Raw genomic sequence first — 13,090 nt, forward strand, 5'->3', positions numbered from 1 at the left:
TTGCTTCTAACTCCCTCCCTGCCTTTAAACTCACTTGGGCCATTTCTGACACTTCCCTCTCCTTTCTTGATCTCTCTGCCTCCACCTTTGGAGACAAACTGTCGACCAACATCTTTTATAAATCTATTGATTCCCATAGTCACCTGGACCATGCCTCTAAGACGACCCTGTTGGTAGGTCAAATGGAAAATTTTCCTGTGATTATACTATTGTTAAATAGGTGGGTTGCTGGACAGTGCAGCTTGTTGAGCTGATAGGACCTGTTCCACACTGAGTCTCTAATGAATTAAATAAGATAATAAACACACAAACAAACTGGGCCGTGGAGACAACTGATAATGAATATCAAAATGGGCAAGAGTTAGGAATCTGCTTAACTTGGAGCACCACTCTCTAAAATTCATTGTTCCTCTCCATGCGTTGTGGTGCATTGGGGGCAACCTTGCTGTTTCTTTAGCTTTTGTCTGTTTTTTATGAGACTGAGTTGTTAGTTCAACACTCAACCGAGCAAGTATGGAAAAAATTCAAGGAGCTGGCCGGATGCAAATCCAGGGCCACTTGCCTCGAAGTCCTGTCCAGTTGCCACTACACCACCTTTAAAACAAGTTGAATTTCAAAAGAAAAAAAAATTCCTTAATTTTATCTCCTTTATTTTCCTTCCTCTTCTTAAAGAATAATCAGCGGTCTGGCACACACCTCGGCTCAGCCTAAGTTTGTGACTATCCTAGCAGCCTGCATCTTGATCCTGTCATCAGGAAAAGCCGTTAAGTAGATAAGCCTGCTAGAGAGCTGTGAGCTGGGACCAAACAGTAGCACAAAGATGGAGTTGTCACAATATTCATGCTTTCCTGATCTGTAGGGGAGACTCCTCTGGATCTCGTTCAAGTTGCCTATTAGCAAGAGGAGGTCGTTCAGAATGTCCTGCCGTTGGAAGTAGTTAAAGAGGAAAAGGAAGGATTCTGGAACTTGGACATTGAGCATGTCAAAGGTCAGTTCCAAGTTGGTGGAGAGGTTGATAAGGATTTGGAGCACTTGGAACTTGATAGTGGAGGAGCCACTCTGCAGCAGATGGAAGAAGTCAGGGATGACGTGCCTCAGCGCGTCATGGGTCTGATGGTTCTGAGACAGCTTGGTGAGGAACCGCAGGCAGGGGAGCTGCTCGAACTCTTGGAACGTTGAAATGGTCAGCATCACCACCTGTGGGATGTACTTCGCCAGCAGCTCACGGTTCACCGGATCGTTGCTGAGCGAGTTCAGAGCGATCACGGCGCTGGTCTTGATGTAGCTGAGCGGATCGTCCAGCGATTCCGCGATGATGTCAATGCCGCCCTCGGAGCGGAAGAGCTCCTGGTTGCTAAAAAAGCCGGGAATGCGACAAATACCGGTGAGGATGGTACCTCGAACAATAGGATCCTTACTTTCATGGAGAATCGTCAGAACAGTCTTCAGATCCTGGAAGTTCATCTTGACAGAGCTTGAGCAGATGGAGTGATCGCCCAGAACTCCGATACTGTCCAGGAGACTATTGCCACGTCTATCAATCAGCAAGTCTTCACCGTCCTCCTCCGGGGTGGCAAACCCTGAGCAAATGGCTCTGTAGAGTAAGTATGCAGCCCCTGCACCAGTTAAAATCCCTATCAGCCTCTTCCTACCTACTTCACTGAAGGATGCCCCCATTCGGAATTGCTATCACTTGCCCCAGGTGACAGGTTGAGTGACTTTGGTATCTAAACTATGTACCACGCCAAACATAGTGTTCCAGTTCAAATCCTTTTGCTCCACCTGCTCTTGGGCCTTTCAAAGGTCAATGTTCACTGCATCATAATGATCCCTGACATCACAATGGTGGATACAGTGGTTCCAGCAGTGAATCCAAATCAGGTTTCTCTCACTCTCTGCAAATCTGTTATCGGCGGCAGCAGTACACAAAAACATATGCTGGTGATTTTAGAAAATCCTGATTCTGATTTTTAAAAATATTACTATAAGTTACAATAAGAAATGAATATAAAAAATAAATGATTAATGTAAAAAGTTAAGATAGTGTTCATGGGCTTAGGCCCATTCAAAAATCTGATGACGGAGGGGAAGAAGCTGTTCCTAAAATGCCGAGTGTGTGTCTCCAGGCTCCGGTACCTTCTTCCCCAGGGGAAGTCCAGGATGGTCATCATTCCCACTATGTGCCATGTCATATGACATACAGTCATAGTCCCGTGACCATGATTGTCCTTGGCAAATTTTTCTACAGAAGTGGTTTGCCATTGACTTCCAGGCAGCGACTTTACAAGACGGGTGACCCCAGCCATTACCAATACTCTTCAGAGATTGTCTGCCTGGCATCAGTGGTCACATAACCAGGACTTGTGAAATGCAGCGGCTGCTCATACGACCATCCACCGCCTGCTCCCGTGGCTTCTCATGACCCTGATCGTCGGGGGGCGGGGGTGTGGGGGCTAAGCAGGTGCTGCTCTTTGCCCAAGGGTGACCTGTAGTCCAGCAGAAGGAAGGAGCACCCTACACCTCCTTTGGTAGAAACCTATCTCCACCCCTCCAACCCGCCAATAGCAAGGGTCTTTAATGACCAATGCCGCCTTCTTGGGGCATCGCCTACTAAAGTTATCCGTGACAGTGGATAGGCTAATGCCCATGATGGAGCTGGCTGAGTTTATAAGTTCTTTGGATGGTTTTGTGAATAATAACCCTGTGAGCAATTTGATTCCATCCTTTGAGAACGTAAGCCGGCAGAGTCGATTGTTCTAACTTTGTAAACCATTGTTACATTTTGTTCCAATGCCTGTTTGTGGTCCCAAAAGGATGTTTCAGGCAGTGATAGGATGGTTTACACACGGAAGCCTTAGCGCCGCCCCTGCGGGATTGCTCTCCCCTGTATCCCAGTTTCCAGTACCTTGCTGTGTACTGATCGGAGACAGGCGTCAGCCCGCAATGAGAGCTGCCAAACAGCGGAGGAGAGGGAAGATGCAGAGTATAGTATATAGTATATGGTAGTATAGCGTCCTTCATAACACTTTGCAGTGCTGACGAAGAGGGTTCAATTCTCGTCGCTGTCTGTAGGGAGTTTCCACGTTCTCTGTGGGTTTCCTCCGGGCACTCTTGTTTCCAGAGGCGGACGGGTTAGCAAATTGTGGGCGAGCTATACTGACATCTGGAGCATAGTGATGCTCGCAAGCTAGCCCAGCACCTCCCCGGACTGTTGCTGACACAAGTGACACCCCTCACTGTGGGTTAGGATGTTTCAATGTAACAAATGAAGGGAATCTTTAATCTCTTTAAAAAGAGCAAAGTAGTGCCCCGGATTTAATGAAAAAGACTACGTTCTTAACAGTGGAGTGGACAAGCAGGAGGGAGATCCTGGGAGCTGAAGCAGAGGGACAGGAATCTCGTGCGGGACAAGGCAAGAACGTTGCTACCATTGTGAAAATCTGCACTCAGTCAATGTGCACATGAACTTCACATCCCCACACACCACAGGGGACAGCAAGACCTAATCAGGGATTCATTCAGTGATGGTCCCGCAACCCATTATATGTGCTCAATATCCTTGAAGTTCCTGGAGCTGATTGCCAAAGTGAAGTGTTTCTGTGGAAACCAGCTCTTCACATATTGACATATCTTTACATTCTTCTCTATGCCCCAGGCCTGAGCCACCAGCCAAGGTCGTAATGACATCTCCAGTAATGAGATCACTGAGGAATCCACCACATGCTGTAGAAAACATTTCCTCTTGGCACACCGTCTGGATTTTGGAACCTCCTCTAAGCTGCCCAGTCAGCTCTCCTGATAGCGTCTCCTTTAACAGCAGTAAGTTAGTACCACACACAAAATGCTGGAGGAAACCAACAGGTCAGGCAGCATTCGTCAGGACTCTATGAAGGGTCTCAGACTGAAGCATTAGTGATTATTCCTCTCCATAGATGCTGTCTGACCTGGGTTCCAGCATTGTGTGCGTGTGTGCGTGTGCGTGTGTGTGTGCGTGTGCGTGTGTGGTTCTATATTTCCAGAATCTGTAGAATCCCTTGATCAATAAATTATTAGGATGTGCTCCATTTACTGTTTAAACACGATGTGACAGGTCGTTACAACCTTGTTCCATATAGTGCATCATTAGGTTCTTGCCTCCCAGTTAACATTGAAAAATAGAGAATATTTACAATATGCCACTGATTCTTAACGTAAAAGAGTCATGGGTTACATTCTTATGCTTCTGGGCCCGTGACCAGAGAGGTCTGTGACGAGATAGGCTGGATAGTCATTTCATGTTTTAAGCCTGAAAGATTGTAGCACAGGCATTACCAATCTTTTTAATGCCATAGAGCTTTACCATTAAGCAAAGACCAGCAGGCTGGGAACCCCTTTTGTAGCAGAATATGTACTCAGTAACTACTTTATTAGGCACACCTATCCACATGCTCATTAATGCAAATATCTGGTCAGCCAATCATGTGGCAGCAACTGAATGCATAAGAGCACGCAGGCATGGTCAGGAGGTTCAGTTGTTGCTCAGACCAAACAGCAGAATGGAGAAGAAATGTGATCTAAGTGACTTTGACTGTGGAATGATTGTTAGTCGTATGAGTGCCTCAAAAACTGCTGATCTCCTGCGATTTTCACGCACAACCATCTCCAGAGTTTACAGAGAATGGTGCGGGGAACAAACAACATTCAGTGAGTAGCAGTCCTTGTTGATGAGAGAGGTCAGAGGAGAACGGCCAGACTGGTTCAAGCTGACAGGAAGGCGACAGTAACTCAAATAACCACATGTTACAACAGTGGTGTGCAGAGAGCATCTCTGAATGAACAACATGTCAGATCTTGAAGAGGACGGCAACAGCAGCAGAAGACCATGAACATATACTTGGTGGCCACTGTGGTACATTTCTACCATTGAGGACATCCTGAATCAGAGAGAATTGTCGACTACACACTGCAGAATTATATTTTGTTAAAAGGATCACAGAGTAAAATAGATAAGGAACATCCTGAATACTTTTGTAATTGATCAATATAGTGGGTTGGCATGGTAGCATAGTGCTTCGCACAATGCATTACAGTATAGCTGACCCAGGTTCAATTCTCGCTACTGCCTGTAAAGGGGATTGTACGTTCTCCCTGTGGGTTTCCTCCAAGTGCTCTGGTTTCCTCCCACAGTCCAAAGAAGTACTGATTGGTAGGTTAATAGGCATTGTAAATTGTCCCGTTGTTCGGCTCGGGTTAAATAAAGGATTTCTGGGCAGTGGGGCATGAAGGTCCTACTCCACACAGTATCTCAATAGATAAACAAACAACTAACTTATTCTCAAAAAAAACTAAGTCCTGAATTGTTCATTTTAGACTAAAATGAAAACAGAAGAAGCAATTGCTAGGAAGATCATTGCGCGGTGCGATGGAGCGAGGGGAATTGCAGTTTAAGTGACGAGTTGGCCAATTGAACAAAGAAGCATGAATTTTTCATTATTGCCTTCAGGAAAAATGTCTGAGTTAAAGCAACACCTGCATTAATGAACGTTGTATAGATTTGTTTGCCAACATGGTTTATTTATTGTACACTCTTGGCCTGACCTTGTGTTAAGAATAAAACTGAGGCTAACCACACTCAGTTGCTATTAAGTGAATTGGATTGTAACCTCCAGTGGCTGTGTTTGCGGTCTAAATGTAGAAATCCAAGAGCTGAGATAGTGTTCCAGCATCATTACTGGCACTGCATTCTGGGGAAAGCATTGCATATCCTCAGCAGAAATACCTTTCTGAACAGTCACTCACCACTGCCTTCTCAAGAAAGCCAATAAACGGTGGTCAACGTCCTGGGCAAAAGAATAAATAAAATTTAAAATAAAAGCAATGGACTCCTCCTTCAGAGGCTATACTGTAAAGGTCTCCATCGATGGCTCTAGGGTATTTACCCCTTACAGACAGCAAACTTAGGCCTGATGCAGACAGGAGTAAGTGAATTTTAACAGCATGATAATTATTTTAAATATATATTTCTTATTGTAATTTACAATTTTTTAATGTATCGCACTGTTCTGCTGTTACAAAGCATCAAATTTCAAGACGTACTGTGATTCTGATCCCTCCAAGAGGACTATATCCTGGTCATTGGGTTTGGAAGTTCGCGTGCCTCGGTGAGCCTGAGAGCTATGTCAAGTCTTGTGCTTTGGCTCTTGCTAAGGTCACCCATGCTCAACAGGTCAAAGGGTAGAGGGCAGACTAAGAGCATCCACTGGTCCTCCAGGTTCAGGGGTTCAGCTCAGAGCTAACAAGCCTGACTGGTAAAACAAAATTGTTACAGAAGCAGCAATGAAGAACCTTCTACACCTGAGTGCCATGGTGTTCTTGATTCTCCACCCCGGACTTGCCTGCTGACAGCAGTGAGAGCCAAGAGGAATCGACTGGCACAATGAGGGAAGCCCTGAATGTCACCGGACAGACAAAGAGGGAGGACCTTCGTTGCTGCCCCAAACACCAGCAGTGTAACGGACAGTAAGTAGTGATTCTGTTTGATAATGATCAGACACTGAAAAATTAATTTTAGAAACATGGAGTCTCCATTTTTCAGAATTTAATTCCTGTTGGAGAAATTAGCTTACTTTTTCAGGTTTCCTTTCTCTCCTGGTGCCGACACTTGCGAACTCCCCCCAGCACAGCCTTAGGTATGCTGGTTGTTACCGTAAATGACACATTTCACTGTATATGATAAATAAATTAAAAATCTGGATCTCTCATTCATTTCTTTCTTTCCCTCCCTGATCTGTGAACTTTTAACTGCTGTTTCTTGATTACGCCTTGCACCCTGTTGTATCTTCAAGGATCATAATCAAGGTTATATTGATATTCCCAAATAGAAAATGAACACACTCCCATGGCCTTTGCATTGGGCAGAAGCTAGTCTGTACTTAGACACTCAGTGGCCACTTTGTTAGATTCAGGAATGGAACCCCATGTGGTCGTCAGCTGCTGTGCCACATCCAATTCACATTTTGATGTGGTGTGCATTCAGAAATGAATGTGAAATGTGTGGTTATTTGAGTTACTGTCACCTTCCTGTCAGCTTGGACCAGTCTGGCCATTCTCCTCCGACCTCTCTCATTAACAAGGCATTTTTGCCTTAAGGACTGTCACTTACTGGATGGTTCTTGTTTTTTTCACTATTCTCTGTAAACTTGAGAGACTGTTGTGTGTGTGATCTGAAAGGATCAGCAGTTTCTGAGATACTTAAACAACACTGTCGGGCGCCAGTGCTCATTCCACAGCCATTGTACATTTGTACAGGGCCCTGGTGAGACCACACCTGGAATATTGTGTACAGCTTTGGTCTCCAGGTTTAAGGAAGGACATTCTGGCAATTGAGGAAGTGCAGCGTAGATTCACTAGGTTGATTCCTGGGATGGCAGGGCTGTCTTACGCAGAGAGATTGGAGAGATTGGGCTTGTACACACTGGAATTGAGGAGATTGAGAGGGGATCTGATTGAAACGTTTAAGATAATTAAAGGATTTGATAGGTTTGAGGCAGGAAATATGTTCCAGATGTTGGGAGAGTCCAGTACCAGAGGGCATGGATTGAGAATAAGAGGTCAGTTATTTAAAACAGAGTTGAGGAAGAGCTTCTTCTCCCAGAGAGTTGTGGAGGTGTGGAATGCACTGCCTCAGAAGACGGTGGAGGCCAATTCTCTGGATACTTTCAAGAAGGAGCTAGATAGATATCTGATGGATAGGGGAATCAAGGGATATGGGGACAAGGCAGGGACTGGGTATTGATAGTGAATGATCAGCCATGATCTCAGAATGGCGGTGCAGACTCGAGGGGCCGAATGGTCTACTTCTGCACCTATTGTCTATTGTCAAAGTCACTGGATCACAACAACTGAACCTCTTGACCATGTCTGCCTGCTCTTATGCCATGAGTTGCTTCCACATAATTGGCTGATTGGATATTTTCATTAACGAGTGGGGGTACGGTGCACCTAACAAAATGGCGTCTGTGGTCTACAGAGCACCTTTCTGTCCGCTCGTGATAAATTTGTTCAATAGCTGGGACTATTTCCAACACTTTATATTGAGGTCAGACTGAACAGTTTGACAACACACTTGAATTATCTTTCATGGAGTGTTAATCTAAATTTACGATACAAGTTAAGCCTTGGTGGAAAGTTAAAATTGCCCGCACCAGCAATAAATGGCTTGGAAGTGCAGCTGAAACCCTCACTTATCTGTGTGCTGATCTAAGAGTTTATTAAATGCCCCTGATGTATCTGCCTCTACATCGCCCTTGCAGCATGTTCCACACACCCACCATACTCTGTGTCAAAAAAACATATCTCTGACTTCTCCGTTTCCGTCCTTTCCTACAATCACCTTACAATATGATCCCTTGTATTACCTAACTCTGCCGTGGGAGGAACCCACTTGATCTATGCCTCTCATCATCTCATTCCATCTACACTGATGAGAGTTTGCTGGGTATTCAAGGCTTTGTTCCATTGTTAGACTAAGCAATGTCATTGTTCTGCTTTAACAGTTCTTGCTGTCAAGTCACCTCTCATCGTCCTTCTCCTCAAAGAGAAAAGCCCCAGCTTGCCCAATCTACCCTTATAAGCCATGCTCTCTAATCCAGGCAGCATCCTGGTAAATCTCTTCTGTGTTCTTGTTAAACTTTCTTATCCATCCTATAATGAGGCAACCAGAGGCGAACAGAATATTCCAAGTGTGGTCTAACCAGGGTTTATCCTATGTACGACCTATGAGTCTTTTAACCACTTGGCTACACTAAAAGCTAATTTACCAGTTGATCTTTGGGATGTGGAGGAAGGTGAAGTGCACAGGAGAACAGCGTATTTTATGGCTGGACGACGTCTATCGTCACAACATCAGAGTCCATTTTATTGGCTCTCCACTCAGCTCTGAAACATCTGTACAATGAAGATTCATAAATCGGGATGTTCTTTATTGATTACAGCTCAGCATTCATTACTATCGCCCTCTCAGAACTAATCAATAATCTCCAAGACCTAGGCCTCAATACCTCATTGTACAAGTGGATCCTCAATTTCCTCACTTACAGACCCCAATCAGTTTGGATTGGCAGCAACATCTCCTCCAAAACCTCCACCAGCACGGGTGTCCACAAGGCTGTGCGCTCAGCTGCCCGTCCTATTCGCTTTATACTGTGAGGACAAGCACAGCTCCAGTGCCATATTTAAGTCTGCTGACGACCCCAGCAATGGCTCTCCTTTAAAATGGTTGGAAGATGTTCGATGGACCAAACGGTGAGTGTTCAGAGTTTAAAAACCATAAAAGCAACACAAAGTACTGCTTCAAGTTGAGCCTTTGGCTGCAGATTGACTCTCAATCCCTGTCATTCAGCCTTTGGAAACAGTGACAGCAAACTACAGGGACGCGAGAGAGGATGTATCAGTGCTTACAGACAAACAAGGAGCAAGCACTTAGCATTTTGTTTTCAAACTCCAGCTTTTAGAAACTGCCCTATTATCTTTTTCACACCATGATCTGTGTAAAATTCCTCAGCATTTTGTGGAACCATTTCTATAGACTTCCCAACTTTGCTCACATATGTGAGACTCAATGTGTTTACTGCCTTTGATTGAATTTACATGTTGATTGAAACACAAACAAATCCGTACACAGACTAAGAGAGTGACAACGTTGCACTTCCTTCAATGAAATAATGTCTCTGTTACAGATGGACTTGATTTGCATTTCATAATTCCAAATGTGAGGCTGCACAGAATTTTGGAGACTTCTGGATGAAGGCAAACCTGTCTCATTGATCAACATCACTAAACAAAACATCCTCTACCCTTCAGGACATTAGATCAGTTAATGTGCTGTAGATTTCTGAACCCATTTCAGTGAACAGAATATCTTCCGTGCATTCCTCTAGAACAACGTGCTTCACTGATGTTTCCACACCATCATTATCGATTGCCAAGTTGCTATGGGCTCCGGTAACTCTGTGTGGGCTGAAAGATCCCGATTCCGATTTACGCACCACATGTAAATTCAAATATACAGTGAAATGCGTCATTTGCGTTAACAACCACACCCCCAAGGATGTGGGGCAGGCTGCTCACGAGTGCCACCACACACTCCCATGCCAACGTACCATGCCCACACTGCTCAGCAGGACACGAGCAACAAAACAAGCCAGTCCTCACTCCCATCCACCACCCCGTTCACACACACACCCTGGACAGCCTCCAGCCCCTCTGGTCTCAGACTTGCCGACATTGAGTGTTCAATTTCCCCACTGGGCATTTCCGAGAAAGCAAAGGAATACAATAGAATCCATGGGAAAAAAAACATAAACAAACAAAGACTGACAATGTGTGAATGACATATTGCGCAAATGAAAAAAAATCCTGGGAACATCAGTTGTACACTCACGAGTTGTGGAGTCCTTGAAAGTGAGTCTACAGGTTTTGGAATCAGTTCAGAGTTGTGAGTGAAATTATTCCCACTGGTTCAAAAGCCTAATGCTTGAGGGGTAATAACTGTTCCTGAACTTGGTGGTGGGGGACTTGAGGTTCCTGTACCTCCTTCCTGATGGCTGCAGTACGAAGAGAGCATGTCCTGGGTGGTGGGGGTCCTTGATACTGGAGCTGCTTTCCTGCGACAGCGCTCTGTGTAGATGGGCTCAGTGGTGGGAGGACTTTAGCTCTAATGGACTGGGCTGTATCTATCTTTTTGCAATCTTTTCCATTCAAGGACACTGTTGTTTCCAAACCAAGCCACGTTGCAACCAGTTAGTGTACCCTCTACCACACATCTATAGAAGTCTGTCAACGTTTTAGACGACATGCCAAATCGAAGCAACTTCTAAGAAAGTCGGGGCACTGCTGGCAGTTACATGCCAGGCCCAGGACAGGTCCTCTGAAGTGATATCACTGAGGAATTCTCTCCACCTCCGACCTCCTGATGAGGACTGGCTCATGAACCTCTGATTTCTGGGCTCTGCTCAAAATTAGCATGGCACAGGAGAAACTTTTTTAGAAGACTATCACAAGTTTGATCACATGCTTTCAAAAAGATTTACCATCCCTGCATCAGGGTGAGAGTTTAATGTTCATTATACTGTTACAACGAGGATAGCTTCGGTCAGCTTCATGGACTCACTTTCAAGGACTCTTCATCTCATGCCTCTGATATTTATTGCTTGTTTATTTATTACTAATATTTCTTTTTCTCTTTTGTATTTGCATAGTTTGGTGCTTTTTGCACGTTGGTTGGTTGTTTGTCCGCCCTGTTGGGTGCCGTCTTTCATTGATTCTGTTACGGTCCTTGAACTTACCAAGTAGGCCCCAAAGAAAAATCTCAGGGGGACGTATATGTACTTTGATAATAGATTTACACTGAACTTTGATATGATTATATTCTGGTCCCACATTCACACTAAAGTTTTCTCAATATGTGATAGATTACCAGCCATCACCAACTACATTCAGGAAGCTGCTTTATAAATAATAGGATCACAGGAGCTGAATAGTGGCTGCATTAGCTGTACTTAAAATTTAAATGCAACTTTTTCAAATATCTTTCAATCAAGGAATAAAAAGCTATTTAATCAGTTTCGACTATTTGTCTGAACTGTATATAGATAAGTAGGAAGCTGACATTTACAAGTTCTAAATGTTTCCTTCTTCCTTTTAATTCAGTGCAGAGGGAGAGGATTGTTCCTAATTCTTTATTCTTTAAATGTATTTATTGTGATATAGTGTGGAATAGACTTTTCCAGACTTTCAAGCCATCAGCCCAACAACTCCCAATTTCACCCTAACCTAATCACGAGACAATCTACAGTGACCAATTAATCTACCGGTTGGTACGTCATTTGGACGATGGGAGAAACTGGAGAAATTGGTGATCACAGGGAGAATGTACAAACTCCTTACAGACCGTGGCTGAAATTCTGCCACCTCATAATGTTCTTACAAACCTGAGCTAGGAAAACTCAAATTTTAGTTTAGAAATCTAAAGAGAAATGATCTGGCCTTTAAGAAGAGTGTCAATCATACCAGCTCCTTTAGGGGATAAGAGGAGGGGAAGAACACTACAGAGGCTCAGTGACAGACTGGGCCTGCTTTCCTTGAAGCCGAAAAGGCTGAGGCGCGGAAATGCCCGATATGAAGAGGAGAGAAGAGGGGAGGGGGAAGATGGGTCAAAGGTGATTGGTGGATGGGAGGGGGTGGAGTTGTTCCCACGTGTGACACTAACGTCCTTGTCCTTGTAGTTTTCCATGGTAAAAGATATATCTCGTACGATCAAGAGTATGTCTAGTGGATTGGGGTTGGATGGGTAGGGTAGACAGCAACTCATCACAAACATTGGGTCAGTAAGTGTCTAGGGAAAGGATGTCTGCATGTAAGATCAGGATTTTGAGAGTACAGAGATGGGGCAGAGGGAGCAAATAGCAATCGGAGAAGTGGCTGGAGGTAGTAGATGGGGGAGGGAGGGATTTCTGTCATGGGCATCAAGTGATTGGGGTGGGGGGGGTTGGGGCTGAGATCAGAGAAAAGGGCAAAAGGAAGGTTGGCTTGGGTAAGTATGAAACTTACTTTCGAGGTGTCCTGGTCTGAAAGACCTTGTTGCGATGGTAAGTCCTAGAACAAGCAAGTCAAGGTGCACCATACTGTTCCAAAAAGAATGTCGTAAATGTGAAGTGTTATCCTCTCCATGACCAGTGTGAAAATCACTTCAGGTTCAGATTCAGACACATTTATTTATCACAAGTACATTGAAACATACAGTGAAGTTTGTTAACAACCAGCACAACTCAAGAATGTGCTAGGGGCAGCCGCCAGTGTCGCTACACAATCTGGCACCGACATAGTACCCCTATAGCGTGTTCACAAAACAACACAAACAACAACAACATGGTGCAACCATGTATCAATGCAAGAAGTAGCGCTGGAAAGAATCTGTACCGTGCAGGTAAATTTCCAAGCCACCATGTCTGCACCTTTGCCACCCTTGACGTGGCTCTTTCTACAAGATGACTTTGTCTCTTTAAATTCTCCATTTACAAAGTTCAAAGTAAGTTTATTATCAAAGTACATA

General features: G+C 44.4%; 1 protein-coding gene across 1 annotated transcript; it reads right to left on the reverse strand.

Annotated features, from left to right (window-relative positions):
- Positions 1-702: 702 nt before the first annotated feature.
- LOC132395209 (armadillo repeat-containing protein 10-like) lies at positions 703-1,677 on the reverse strand. The gene has a single exon (XM_059971498.1). The coding sequence runs from the start codon at positions 1,675-1,677 to the stop codon at positions 703-705; it is 975 nt and encodes a 324-aa protein (XP_059827481.1).
- Between the last annotated feature and the right edge of the window lie 11,413 nt (positions 1,678-13,090).

The sequence above is a fragment of the Hypanus sabinus genome, chromosome 6 (genome assembly GCF_030144855.1).
Source record: "Hypanus sabinus isolate sHypSab1 chromosome 6, sHypSab1.hap1, whole genome shotgun sequence".
Taxonomy (NCBI): domain Eukaryota; kingdom Metazoa; phylum Chordata; class Chondrichthyes; order Myliobatiformes; family Dasyatidae; genus Hypanus; species Hypanus sabinus.